Source organism: Peromyscus eremicus, chromosome 16_21 (genome assembly GCF_949786415.1).
Source record: "Peromyscus eremicus chromosome 16_21, PerEre_H2_v1, whole genome shotgun sequence".
Classification (NCBI taxonomy): Eukaryota; Metazoa; Chordata; class Mammalia; order Rodentia; family Cricetidae; genus Peromyscus; species Peromyscus eremicus.
In genome coordinates this window covers 7,190,878-7,205,481 of record NC_081432.1, presented here as the reverse complement: position 1 = coordinate 7,205,481, position 14,604 = coordinate 7,190,878, and the positions used below count along the sequence as shown (strand labels likewise).

Here is a 14,604-nt window from a genome sequence, read left to right as displayed (position 1 = left end):
TAATTCAGTTTCGACACTTAACATGAAGTAAGCACAATGTGGTAAGATCCGCCATCATGACTGCCGCCTCTGTGCGCTCGCTCCGGGGTTCCGAGGCCCTTACCTGCACTAATTTGAGGTTCCAGGGCGGGTGGTTAATCAGGCCTTCGAGGTTGACCTGGTTGGTTACTGCCGCTTGCAGTTCCACGTAAGTACTGCTGTCCAGCTGTAACCCTGGAAACAGGTCGTTGATCAAGCTGAGGAACAGGGGCTCGTCTTCATCCACCTAAGATGGTATACATGAACACAGACGTATTCGGTGAACAATCATGGCTTAGCTGAGTAGAACATATGCATGGTCCTCACTGCTTTATGCCCAGAGAATCACTTCCTAACTCTGAAGCAGACTTTGCACCCTCTAGCACTTTCTCAGCACCACTACCAAACCCACACGGCGGCGCTCAGAGTCCCTTGGCATTCTACAATCTCACCTTGATCTGTGTTTCGTCTCATGTGTTTTTCTGCCTCTCCCAGGCTCACTTTCATGTCCATCTTAAAGTAGGCTATGTATAGTCCCATCCTCATGGAAACAGAGTATCAATAGCCCACTTACAGCAGGAAATACATACCCCTTACCCTCAGTGATTTCATCCATCAGTGGCTGGGCATTCCACCCAAGCGGTGTCCTGCTTTTATTTTTAAGGAGTAGGCTTGAGCAAGCTGACTCCCACTTTTTGTGTGCTGTGTCTTTAATACACAGTTGCCCCATTCCCAACTTCCAGTCCTTCTCAATTTCTTCTATCCTCTGAAGCTCCCCTGGTGCTTTTTGTTTAAGATTTATTTTTATTTATGTGTCTGTGTGTGGGTATGTGCACCTGGGTGCAGTGACACATGGAGGGCACAAGAGGGCGTAGGAGTCCCTGGAGCAAGAGCTATAGGCAGTTTTGAGCTACCTGACATGGGTGCTAGAAACTGAACTCAGGTCCTCAGGAAGAGCAGCAAGTGTTCTTAATCATTGAGCACCACACACACACACACACACACACACACACACACACACACACACAGGGATACTTTCTTGATTGTCAAAGTTCCAAGAATAAGGAACAGAGGACCTGGCGTCAGAAAGCTGACTGACTATGATTATGGATGGGTCCTCTCGCCTCTCCGAGTTGCCAAATAAATGACAGTAGGTCAACCTGCCAGAGATGCTGAGAGGGTCTAACAAAAAAGTACATCTGAAGAGGATTTGCCAACGCAGTGAACGATGCAGACAGATGCTCATGGCTAGCTTAGAGACCAGAGTGTCAACTTGCTACACACCATTCCTTCTCACCTGTACACCCGGGCTCCATCTGTGGCACGTCAGATGGCACAGAAGCTTCACATCTGGCTATCACCATAACATGAAAAAAAAAGTTCCACATGAACATCTAATGTGTTTATTTGGAAATTAAGAAATTTATGTTTAGCACTGGAGAGACGGTTTAACAGTTAAGAGAGCTCGCTGCTCTTTCAGAGAACCCTGTTGGTTCCTAGACCCTCATCATCCAGCTCATAACAGCCTGCATCTGACACCCTCTTCTGGCCCCTGTAGACATACACCCACAGAGAGAGACACATATACATGCACTCACACAGACACACAGACAGACAGACACACACACTCACACAGACACATGCACATACACACAAATGAAAGAAACTGGTGTTTAGAGAGGAGATTTTGAGCTAAGCTCATCACAAAGAGAGAGAGAGAGAGAGAGAGAGAGAGAGAGAGAGAGAGAGAGAGAGAGAGAGAGAGAATAGTTCTCATGGCTTCTTGTGAATGCAGAGCTTCAGGCCTAGAATTTAGTACTCTGAATAATGTTGGAAAACTGCTGGTGTTGCCGGGCAAAGGCGCTTGCTGTCAAGCTTGACAACCCGAGTCCGATCACTGCGACTCACACAGTAGAAGAAAACCAACTCCCAAAAGTTGTCGTCTGACCTCCACACTCATGATGTGGCACTCTATACGTGCACTTGCACACACGTAATTTCTCAAGACAGGGTTTCTCTGTCTGTGTAGCTTTGGAGACTGTCCTAGAACTCACTCTGTAGCCCAGTCTGGCCTCGAACTCACAGAGATCCACCTGGCTCTGCCTCCCGAGGGCTGGGATTAAAGGCGTGCGGCACCACCGCCCGGCAATTTCTCAGTTTTTTTAAGGGGGCGGGAGAGACGGCTCAGTGATTAACAGCACTTGTTCTCGCAGAGGACCACACGGTGGCTTGCAGCCACCTATAACTCCAGTTCCTCTGAAGACACTTCACATACATGGTACACATATAACATACATGTAGACAAAAACAAAAACAAAAATAAAACCCTCATATATATAAATAAAAAATTAAAATTCAAAAAGAATTTTAAAGGAAACTGGATTGCAAATCTGGCGCAGCAGCAACCCTCTCTCTGATGGCCTGATTTACTACATACGACCGACAAGGGGAGGCACTTTCACTGTGTGTCCGCGAAACACACCTGCTATCTTTGTGGCTGTTAGTGTTCAGAGCTCAACATGAGCAAACCCCCCCACTGGCCAGGTGAGCAGAAAGAAACTATGTCAGGATCCTGGAAGAGAGAAGAGTCCAGAGATATTTACCAGTTTGGAAAGGTTCATGTCTCTGAGCCCTCTCATGACCGTGCTCAACTCGCTGTCTTCCGGCCGGGCTCTTTTCTGAGATCCAAGGGTCCTCAGCACAGACAGGATATTTCTCAGTCCAAAGTCATAGTGGACCTAGGATGGGGAAAAAGAGAACAAAGACACTTCATTGAAAAATCCCAGGTGCAGGATCACCCTGTCTAGATAAGCAGATATTCTGCTGTCGTTGTGGAGTGGTTATTCTGCAAAGTGTCGGGAACACAATTCTCTCTTTCTTTTGGGGGAGAAAAGAATCATCCCATCCGAAAAAGCAAAGTAACATGACAGAATTCAAACCTATGTTGCTTTTCAGAATGAGACAGCCAGATGCAGTCTGAGAGAGACAAACAATAAATTTTAAACGCCTAGCCTCTTGCAGATGACCCATGTTCAGTTCCCAGGACCCACATCTGGCCCCTTCCAAACACTTGCAACTCTAGCTCAGATGGATCTGATGCCCTCTTCTGGCCTCTGTGGGTACCAGCACTTACATGCACATACTCACACATACATACACATAATTTTAAAAAAAATTAAAACAAAAACTTAAATTCTATACTTATGAAAATAATAAATATGCTGTTACCTGTTTAGTAAGTTGCTCTTCACAGAGTTTATAGAGAACATAAAACTTTTGGGCCAAGATAACATTTTCAAGAAAACCACAGCTTGCAAGTTTAACTCGCATAATGATCTGCAGATTAACACAGTGAGACATTTTAAAGTAACGTTACTGGGAGGAAAAGTAAACACCATATATCACCCTTCTAAGTGCTGATACATACCTGCCTATCAGGGACCATCATTGCAACCGTTCGAAACTGGATTTTTAAGTTTTCTGGCAGTTCCTGGCGCCCAGCATAACCAGGGTTCTAAGAGTTAAAATATATTTAATTTTTAATTATTGGTTCAAGTTTTTTACCTCCTGTATATAAATACATTTATGCAGGCCCCTAATTCAGACTGTAAGGCAATGCACAAAAATATTAAATATATAAAATATCCATGCTTTCTCAAAAATGTGTACTAAGCCATCCACATTTAATCACATTTCATATCACACCTTTTCTAATATATCAATTTTCAATTCATTATTAAAGCTACACATAGTTTTGCAAAAAAAATTAAGCATCTGTGTGTCTACTGGTTTAAAAATATAGAAAGCGGAAAAACAGAGCTGAATAAATAGTCCTGAGTAATTATGAGCTGAAATATGGTAGTAAAGAGAGGGGCTGGAGGGATGGTTCAGTGGCTAAGAGTGCTGTCTTCTCTTAGAAAACCCAGGTTCGGTTCCCAGCACCCACATGGTGGCTCCTGACCATCTGTAATTCCAGCTCCAGTGAGAGGTGCTGTTTCAAAAGGTGATCATTACAGAAAGACTCCTGACAGCTACCTCTGGCCTCCACATGCCTGTACGTGGGTGCATGTGCAAGCATGCATGCATACACCTGCATACGTAGTACACACAACAGCTAACTTCCCTTACTGGCTCTGTGATTTGAGCCTGACACACCTCAACTAGAAGACATTTACCCAGAGGCTCTTGCAGCTCTAGGATGAGGCAATGGGCATGTGATAGTCATCGCCATTACTTCCTCCTCCTGCCTGTAGAATCACACTCACCCTCTAGGCCCCCTTGAAGGTAGATGTAGTTTGCCCCATGAGACCTGTGGGTGTCCCTTCGGGATGGAAACTCTAAGCCAAAGCGTGATTATTCATTTTCTCTTCGCAATACCATCCAACAGTGATTGAGACAGTGACCACCTGATCAGCCTGATACCAGAGTAAGGATGTGCAAAATTTACCCTGACCTCTCAGTTGCCACCCTAGGCAACCCATAGCGGACATGAGGCATGAGAAAGAAAGGTATCTTTGTGGTTTTAAGAAATGCACAGTTGTAAGTAATGCACCCACGTCACAACTACCTATAAACTTCACAATCTCACAACTACCTGGACTCTTCAGCGTCAGGGTATTTGATGCCCTCTTCTGGCCTCTACAGGCACATACACTCACATACACATACCCACACATAGACACAATTAACTTAAAGTGAGCCTTTTTTTAAAAACCCACATGAAGAGAAGAGCCCGTGACTTCTGGTTAATTTGTCCTGTAACACAAACCCATCTATTGGTATCTGTAACGATTAAACCCATCAACTTGCATTTTAGGGTTATGATCTCACCATTGTCAGGAAGATTCCAAATTCTGGGTTTAAGTCCACACAATCGCCATCTGAGAAAATGAACTGTTTTTTCCTCTCTTTCCTGGCTGTCAAAACGATGTAAATTTGTTGGGCCGCCACAGATAATACAGGCAATTCAATTCTGTTAAACTCATCGAAACAGCCCCAGGAACCCGACTGTGCAAGACCTGGTATGAGAAACGGTTAATTTGCAAAGTTTCACTTTTCGAGGTACCTTCTTGATAGCAAGTGCTCCCCAACAATTACGCCTAAACACAATTTATGTGAAGTTTCACATCGGGCTGTGTATGGAGACATATTTCATTCTTGTTATGGGAGATGTTTAATTATTTGCATATCATCGCCAAATGCAGTGAAAACAGTACCGGTGTTGAAAGGAAAATGTAAATACGACATTGTAGGCAGGTGTCCTGAGAAGTGATAAAATCCGATCCTGTCTGTAATGACCAGCTTCAGGGAGGATGGAGAAGAGCAGCTCTCTGGTCTCTGGGGAAAATGGCCGAATATGGGATGCCTCTCAGCCAGATCCAATCTCTCTGGCCTTGTTTTTGGGGGGTTTTATTTTATTTTATTTTTATTACACTGAGATAGGAATGTCAGGTTGCAGGATGAGATGGCCAGAGGGGTTTTATGTATTTCTTACAAAACCAAGCACAAAGACAGACCTGGAGATCACGAATGCTGTGCCTTACCGATACTCTAAGGATGAAAGCCTTCATCACCTACAGCTGTGTGAAATGCTTTATTTCCTTCGTCATTATTTGCCCAATCTTCTCCTCTCCCACTTGGGGACGACCACTCTAAGGATGTGGGGATGTTTCTTCCCTTAACGTTTCCCTGGCAAAACTTCCATCTCCTCTTCTTTTTGTCACTCAAGAGAGGGTGGTTATTTCCTCCTCGTAAATTGTAGTTTCTTTCTCCTTGTGTCTCAATTGTTATTTTTTTCTTAACAGCCTGGTTTCTTCAGTTGGCTGAAGAGCATAAAGTCTCAAATCTCTCTGAAGCTATTAATTTCACTGAGTTTATTGAGTTTCCTTCTGTTTCCTCTTTAATTCAACTTAGCAGTCTTTATGCGCTCTCTCTCTCTCTCTCTCTCTCTCTCTCTCTCTCTCTCTCTCTCTCTCTCTCTCTCTCTCTCTGTGTGTGTGTGTGTGTGTGTGTGTGTGTGTGTGTGTGTGTGTGTATTTTTTTAATTCTTTGAGACAAGGCCACATGTATCCCACACTTGCCTTGAACCCACTCTGTAGCCAAGACTGGCCTTGACCTCCTGATCCTCCTGTCTCTACCCACCGAGTATTGGGATAACAGGTGTGCACCACCCGACACCGCTTATACAGTACTGAGGATCCCACCCAGGCTAGGCACTCACTCTATGATCTGAGCTGTACCCGATCTGCCACTGCCCTGTAGTGCCTTTATCATTCTGGGTACCACCCCAAGCTCTTCTGGTTATGTTGAGCTAATGGCTTTTTACTACGTTACATCTTAGCACAAATGCAAATTCCTGCTTGAGATGCCGGCTGCTGGTGCTTTGGAGGAAGGGGTGGGATGGGCAGGAGAGTTCCTCCTGGGCTTGGGGCCTGCCATCTGACCCTTGCAGAGGCCCTACCTGGGGATGGCCTCTAGCAGGACTCCTATTTCAGAGAGCTGTGTTACAAAGCCAGACTGAGCGCTGACACTGATGTGCCCTTGGATGTGTTCCCCCCCCCCTCAGTGTTATCTGAAATCAACTCTTGCCTACCCATCTTCTAAGATTTTTCTCAAGAATTCTCAATCTCTGATGGCCAACCTGCCTCTGTTTTCTAGTGTAACTGTGCTAAAAATAATAATAATAATAATAATAATAATAATAATAACAACACTTTCATTTCAGTGGGCTTTAACACAGCAAGGGGAAGTTGTGTGCACCCATCTGCTATGACAACTAGCTCTCCTCCATTACTGTTCGCCTGTTACAAATTGATTCTGTCTTCAAATTCCAACACACATTCAATGCACGCAATATAACATGACCAGCAGTATTGAGCCGCACTGAATTTATGCTACCTGGTCACTTTTAATCCAGAAAGATTGCCATATCCTATAAACCAACCTAGCCTAACGATGGTAGTGTCATTTTACATTTCTATCCGAAAATATCAAGGGGCAATGAAAATATAAAACCATTAGACACTTGCCTTTGAAAATCCTCCCCAGGCCTCGGAAGTCCATCTGATCCGAGCAGTTGAACACAACCACGTATTTCCCCAGACACCTGCCCATGTCTTTGGTGGTCTCCGTTTTCCCGGTGCCGGCGGGTCCTGCTGGAGCCCCACCCATGTTCATCCCCAAAGCCTGAGCCAGCGTGATGTAGCATCTGCAACACAGGAAGGAACAGGGCCCCGGGTGGCTCAGAAGAGCCCGTCCGACATGGAGCTTGAACGGCCCACATGAAACAGGCAACCGAACAGAGTGGGACGGGAGAGAGCAAGAGGAAGCTGAAACCACAAAACGGTCCTGCTGTCATTTTACCTGGAAGCGGACTCAGTCAACATGGCAGGAGGAAATCACCTAACACCCGCTTTCAGTCAATGCTACAGACACTTGCTGAGTACTTGCTGTGTCCAGCCTACTGAACTGCGTGTGGTGGGATAGTAGAGATAGAAAAGAGCCACACCATGCCTGGGGACAGGACCCGTCCTTGACAGAGACAGACTCAGGCAAGAAACTAAACTTTTAAATTCAGTTTCCACATCTGAGAAACTGAGAGGCTGCAGGCTGTGGTGCTGTACCCCTATAATAGTCAGGAGGCAGAGGCAGGGGCATTGCTGCCAGTTTAACACCTGTCTGGGATACACAGAGAATTCCAGCCAGGACTACATCATGAGTCTTTATTTCAAAAAAAAAAAAAAAAGGAAAAAGATAAAGCAGAGTGTGGTGATTTCCTCCCTTTAATCTCAGCACCCTGGAAGCAGAGGCAGGGGGATTGCTGTGAGCTCCAGGTCAGCCAGGGGTACACAGTGAGGCCTTGTCTCAAAAAAATAAAATAAATAAAAGAATAAAATCCACCGAAAACCCCAAGCACAGGAGACTACATTAAAGGCTATCAAAGGTGCTTTCCTTTTCTTGCAATGTTATTAACTTCCTTAATGGTTTCGGGTGTTTTTCCCTCTCACAATCTCAAGATCATTATTAAATTACCCAAAGCAAACATTCAATCTTGATTTTATTCTTTCATCTGTTTCTACTTCATAAAACATTAACGCCTGTGTTCGTGTAAGCAACAGCGAGGGTTATTTCATTGTTAGGCTGCCTTTGATGACCCAGCACGGACCCGAGACCACAGTACCATGAGCTCATGAATATTTCAGTATGGTTTTGTAAGGCCTTCTAAGCATGTCATTTAATTACCAAGTGTAACCACAAGCTCTGGGTTTCCTACCTGTCAGTTAACGGGGTGATCACAAGGCGATCAGTGCACCCCAGGAACTCATTTTGGTAAATGAAATCAACATCTGTGATGGACACCACGGTCTGATCCAGATCTTCTTTGAAGTAAAATCTGCTCTGTTTCAGCCATTCAAAGTCAGTAACAGACTTGATGTGCATTTTTACCTTGAAAACAGGAAGCATGAAGCATTACAAACTGACCTGCAGTAGCCTGAAACAGGCCAGTGGGTGGAGTCGAGTCACTCACGAGTGAGCTGATTAGTCTCCATCTAACAAGAGTTATTGCTGGCCTTCTTGTGCCGACACCACACTGGGTGAACACAGAAGGACATGGTGTCTCTTTCCGGAGCTTACCAAAAATGTGGGAGTGGGGCAAAGTCAAGAGATGTCAATGAAATACAAACCACACTACCAAAGTAAGTCAAGGGAGATGGCTCAGCAATTAAGAGCACTTGCTGCTCTCGGCAAGGACCCAGGTTCAGTTCCCAACACCCACATGGTGGCTCCAGTTCCAGGGGTTCTGACTCCCTCTTCTGGCCTCCATGGGCACTGCATGCACTTGGTGCAGATACACACACACACACACACACACACACACGCACACGCACGCGCACACGCGCACACGCACACGCACACACGCACACAATTTACAAAGAAGAAATCCAAGGCCCACAGAAATGTGTAGCAATAGGACCTAATCTGGTCTAGGAAGTAGAGACTTGGAGGCAAACATATCTGAACTAAAATCTGTCTAAACAATAGAAATATGGCAGGGAAAACAAAGGCCCAGATCTACTTACCATGTTCAACTGAAAAATGTTCAGTACTGCTGAGGCCTAGAGCTTAAAGAACAGAATGTGTGTTGGGGCCTCAAAGGGTCATGGGAAGAGTTTGGGAGACTCTCTTCACAGCAGTTGGAAGCCCCTAGAGGTGATAAACAAGGAATGCGTAGCTAGGTATGTGCATATGTCTCTCTGTCCCAGCACTACTGTCTGCCTCCCAATCTGACAGGTCTTCAGCATGTACCGTGAGGCAAGAAGCTCCAGGTGATCACCACCATGCTTGTAACTTCAGAGACTAGTCCATTAGAAGAGACAGAAAGCAAGTCAACACTTTCAGGAACCCACCAACCGTGGCCACATTCTGAGGCACCTTCTGACTTTCCCCTGGTAAGCCTGGAGAAACCTCAGTCCTGCCTATTCAAGGAACCAACCTGGAAGTCAAGTTCCAGGGGTTCTGACTCCCTCTTCTGGCTTCTGTGGGTATTGTATGCACATGGTGCAAATACATACATGTAGGCAAACACACACACACACACACACACACACACACACACACACAAAAAAAAAAAAAAAAAATTGCCCTCATATCCACGAGTTCACTTCCAGGTCATTCCAGATGGCACTAGAAACAGACTTCTGAAAATATCTACAGTGTTTGGATGCTCACCATGCTGGGTATCCCTCTGCCCCAGATCTCCCTAAGCCTTGCTATTCACAGTCTCGCCGTTTTGTAGCATGACCATGCCTTTCTCACCCAAAACTGTTTGTATCCGCCACATTAAATGATCTGCTCTTGGATGACATAGCCTGGATCCAGCCCCAGAGACCATGTCCCCTGACTCAGGAACCACAGCCATGGAGATGCAGTCAGCCAGGAACTATTTTGAGGTCCTATTGAGGTGGTAAGAATGAGGTGGAGGGGGAGAGAGAGAGGGTAGCCAACAGAGGTATCAAATTCTGGCGGCATATTGTCACAGATTGTAAGAAGCAGACAAAGCATATATGCTGGTCGTGCCACACAGTTTCAGCTGGTTTGCAAACCGACTCCGAGGTCAGGTGGGATCGGGACACAAGGAAAACAGTTTCACAGTTTTCACTGTGCCCCAGTTTAGTTTTGTTCTTGCCAGCTTTTGCGCCTGTGGTGCTGGGGAGTGACCCGGGGGTGTCGCTCAGGCTAAGCAAACGTCCTCCCGCTAAGCTCAATTCCCAGCCTGTTACGTATCTTGTCTAAAAAAAAAATCCATTCTGTACAGAAAGTAAAGCAGCTCTCCTCAGCACTGACTCCCACAGGACCTCACATCAGCCAGGGCTGGACAAACACTCTCAATAGTGTGTTCACAGCAGGTACAAAAGCAGACTCCACACCAGCATTCCTGGGTGCATTTTCTTGAATGTCAACTGTACAGATGCCAAAACAAAATGCCAAATCATGATTAGTTTGATCTGGAGAAAATCTGATTGCAGCTTATTTCATACTTTTCAAACATATATGTTTGGGTGTGTGTGTGTGTGTGTGTGTGTGTACATGCATGTGTGGGTGCCCACAGAGGCAACATAGGGAATTAAGTCCCCTAGAACTGGAGTTCCAGGTGGTTGTAAGCCTCCTAATGAGTGCTGGGAACCAGATTCATGTCCTCTGAAAGAGCAGCGAGTGCTCATAACCACTGACCGGTCTCTCTAGCCCCTTTTCCTACATTCCTACACTTCCACATTTGAATCACTCAGGAATCTGACTCTGATTCTGCAGGTAGAGGTAGGCCTGAACTAAAGATTCTGCATCCTAGTAAGCTGCTGGGAGAAGCCAATGAAAGTCATCAGCACATAATGTTTAGAAAAAATGAGACTGAGGATTGTAAGGGAATCAATGGCCTGGCCAAATGTCCTTCAAAGAGTCATCAGTACATGTTCCTTACATAAGCAGGGCTTTGGGTACAAATGTGAAGGAGGTGGTCTATGACCAGCTTCTCTACAGAAGTCCCTGAGACGTATGGATTATGTGTCCGCCACGAAGGACAGTGATGCCTTTGAAGATGAATCAAATCGAGTTGAAGAAAGTAATGGCACAGATTCAGACTGCCAAAAGACGAGACAGGAAAACCACCATGGTCTCCTGTCCTGTTGTGATAGTGTCATCTGTCAAGGTGACGGGCTCCAGAGTCACCTGGGAGAGGGTCATGCCTGGTAGGGTTTCCTGATTACATTGAGGTGGGACAGCCCACCTACTGTGCAGAGCACCTTTCCCTGACTGGGATCTTGGACTCTGTACATGGAGAAAGGGGACAGTGGTGGTCGGCATGAATGAGAGGCGTCCTCCATGGAATCACATATTTCACTGTTCGTACCCCAGCTGGGGTGCTGTTTCAGGAGGCTAGGGAACCTTTAGGAGGTGACTCCTTGCTGGAAGAGTACATTGGGAGTGGAGCTTGAGTTTCATAGTCTTTGCCCCACTCCCTGCTCTCTCTCTCTCTCTCTGCTTCCTGCCGGGGGACAACATGTGATCAGCTAGCTTCCTGCTCTTACGGCCAGGTCATCCCTGCCATTACTAACCATTACTCTAACCACATGCAGAAATGAACCCTGTCATCCTTAAGTGGCTCTTAGCCATGGGATTTTATCCCAGCAACAGAAAACCAAGCAATGTAGGAGCTATGCAGCAGCACGTGTTCAGAGCTGCACACGTTCAGAGCTGCATGCGTTCATCATCTTCCGCTTCCTGGCTGTGGTTATGATGTGACCTTGGGCAACCTAGAGCTGCTCCTGCTTGATGCCCTTGGAATGGTGGACTGTGCCTTGAACTGTGAGCCAAAACAAACTCTCTCTAGACTTGATTTTTGTCAGAGTTTTAATCATAACAACAGAAAAATAAACTGAGACATGCTTGGGGTTCCAGCTTTAGGAGAACCTGACCAGGCCCAAAGCCATCATTAGAATCCTATTTCCAAGGGGAATGAGGACACTCCTCACATTACTCCTGCCCTATAGACTCTTTCCCAGTCAAGTTCTATTGGATGCTAACAACTAGACAACAGCCACGCACCATCACTCAGGCTTGTTTCTACTCAACTTGAAGTTCTCCTTCTCAACCGGTCCACCACCGTTCATGCCCTGTCCTGACTCAACTACAGCATGCACTTGGGCATTTGTTCAGCAGAGCAACTAATTCTTAACAAACCAATTGGTTCCAGACTTTCAAAATAGTACATGGGAAAAAATAACTTTATATCCTTTTTACAACTCATGAGTCCTTTTGCCTGTATTCTGTCTTTCCTCAACTAATAATACATTTCCTTAGACTCTTTTCTAAGAGTTACACTGTACTAAAGATAATTGTTTTTCTGTTTCAATTATGACAGTGTTTTCTCTCTCTCTCTCCTCTCTCTCTCTCTCTCTCTCTCTCTCTCTCTCTCTCTCTCTCTCTCTCTCTCTCTCTCTCTCTCTGTGTGTGTATGCTAGATAAGACCATAAAAAACGTAATTGATAGTCAAAGTTTAAAACCCTAAGCGAGGCTCCATGCTTCAGAATGGTCTTTCTACCCATATCGAAGGAAGTTCAGGGAGACGCACTGAGTTTGGTACTGAGTACTTCTTTGAGTGGCTTCCTTAACCTAGCTGTGTGATGTTTTTGTTTGTGACTTTAGCTAGGCCTGGTGGTGAATGCTTTTAATCCCAGCATTCAGGAGGCTGAGGCAGGAGGATCTCTGTGAATCAGCCTGGTCCACAGAGCAAGTTCCACGATACCTAAGGAAAATAAAGTGAGATCCTATCTCAAAAACACTTGTGAGTTCATTACAATAAAGTGATTTCAAAACAAACAACAGCCAAAGAACAAAAAAAATCAGAAACCAAAACTTTTTAGAATAATAAATGAAAACACACACATGTTGTTTGAAGCACACACACACATGTTGTAGAATGCACCTACTCAAGTGTAGACAGTTGTGAAAAGGAACACAAGGAATGGGAGCTCACGTAAGTTCATCGTTCTGGATAACATTTAACTACTCACTATTAGCTACTAGACTAAGTTACTTTGACAAGGTGGGGGTGGGAGTAGAGAGGGGGGATACTTACCAGGTCATCAAAAATAATCTCTCTGGTGCACATGGATGGTGATCAAAGTCTCAAACTTCACTCTGTCAAACTTGCTCAAGTCATGCGTCGTCTGACTGATGAGAGTATTTAGAATATCCAGAAATTTCTGATTGGTTATTTGCATGATTTTCCTGTCATCCTTTGCGTTGTTTAAAGCCTCTTCTGAGTCATGTGTCCACAACATCTGAATTCCAGAAGCCCAACCTACAGACACAGAAGACTCTTATGTACAGCACACGTGCACATTGAATTTCAGTTGTCATTTATGCACATGAAGCAAACAGTGTTGATCTTTTGTTTTGTTTGTTTGTTTTTGTTTTTTTGTGTGTAGCCCTGGCTGCCCTGGAACTAACTCTGTAGCCCAGGCTGGCCTCAAACTCACAGAGATCCGCCTGCCTCTGCCTCCTGAGTGCTGGGATTAAAGGCATGCACCACCACCACCCAGCTCGGTGTTGATTTTTTTAAGCTTTAAATAAAACTTTCATTTATGTGTGTGTATATACATTGTGTGTGTGTGTATACACACACAAAAAAATTCTAGGAGGGTATATAATAAAATATAATCATCATTTCCAAGCAGCATAAATATAAGTAAATTTTATTCCTACTTTTGTAGTTTTCAATTTTCCCAGATTTTTATAGCAATGATCCACTGCATTCATAAACTTTAAAAATATGTTCTAAGAGAAAGCGGAGATGAGGTGTTAGGCAATTTTTTAAATTAACTTGATAGCAGGCAGATTTCAGTTATTTGAAAAAATTGCTTTTAAGGGACTAATATACACACACACTAAAAGAAACCTGGGAAGCCACTCAGCTTCTCCATTATGTCGTGTTCAATTCCTCCACTGCTCTGAACCTGCTCCTAGTTCTCCTAATGCTAATTCCCCAGTCTGAATGAGACTTGAGAATATATAGTGGTTCATGCTCTCCAAGGACAGAGAAAACATGTCACCGTAACCCTAAGAAGCCTATTTTTTTCAGCTTACCTAGGAAATTTTTTTTAAATCTTTAACAAGAACATTAAATTTTTCAAGGCAACTATAAAACATTAAAACTGCGGCATTAAAACCATCTCTGTGGTGGAGGCTGATGCTTGTTTGTGCTTATACAGTTTGAATAATTAATGTCCAATCATTTTCAGCTGTCTCCAAAGTGTTCTCATTAATTCGGGAACTAACTGGAGTTCAGGCTGGGGCAGGAAACACAGCTAGGAAAAAAATCTGGGTTTCCCCCCCCCCTTGGGAATCTCTTCTAGTTCATGCTATTTATGAAGAGACTGAAAACCATGTTTCATTTATCCTGGGTGAAATTTTAATGGAAGTGCCAGTTCCTTATTCCCTATACTGGGGTTTAATAGTCCTTGGCACATCGCAGAGAGCTTGAAAGGGACATGGGACAGAAGAACTGTTGCCATAACACCCACTCCCACC

General features: G+C 44.7%; 1 protein-coding gene across 1 annotated transcript in view; it reads right to left on the bottom strand.

Annotated features, from left to right (window-relative positions):
* Dnah8 (dynein axonemal heavy chain 8) overlaps positions 1-14,604 on the bottom strand; it is a 239,804-nt gene that overhangs the window by 136,471 nt on the left and 88,729 nt on the right. Inside the window, 9 exon segments of the mRNA XM_059282134.1 lie at positions 104-265; positions 2,622-2,756; positions 3,247-3,354; positions 3,446-3,532; positions 4,849-5,036; positions 7,047-7,225; positions 8,291-8,463; positions 13,151-13,165; positions 13,167-13,355. Of these exon segments, the coding sequence (XP_059138117.1) occupies positions 104-265; positions 2,622-2,756; positions 3,247-3,354; positions 3,446-3,532; positions 4,849-5,036; positions 7,047-7,225; positions 8,291-8,463; positions 13,151-13,165; positions 13,167-13,355 (1,236 nt within the window).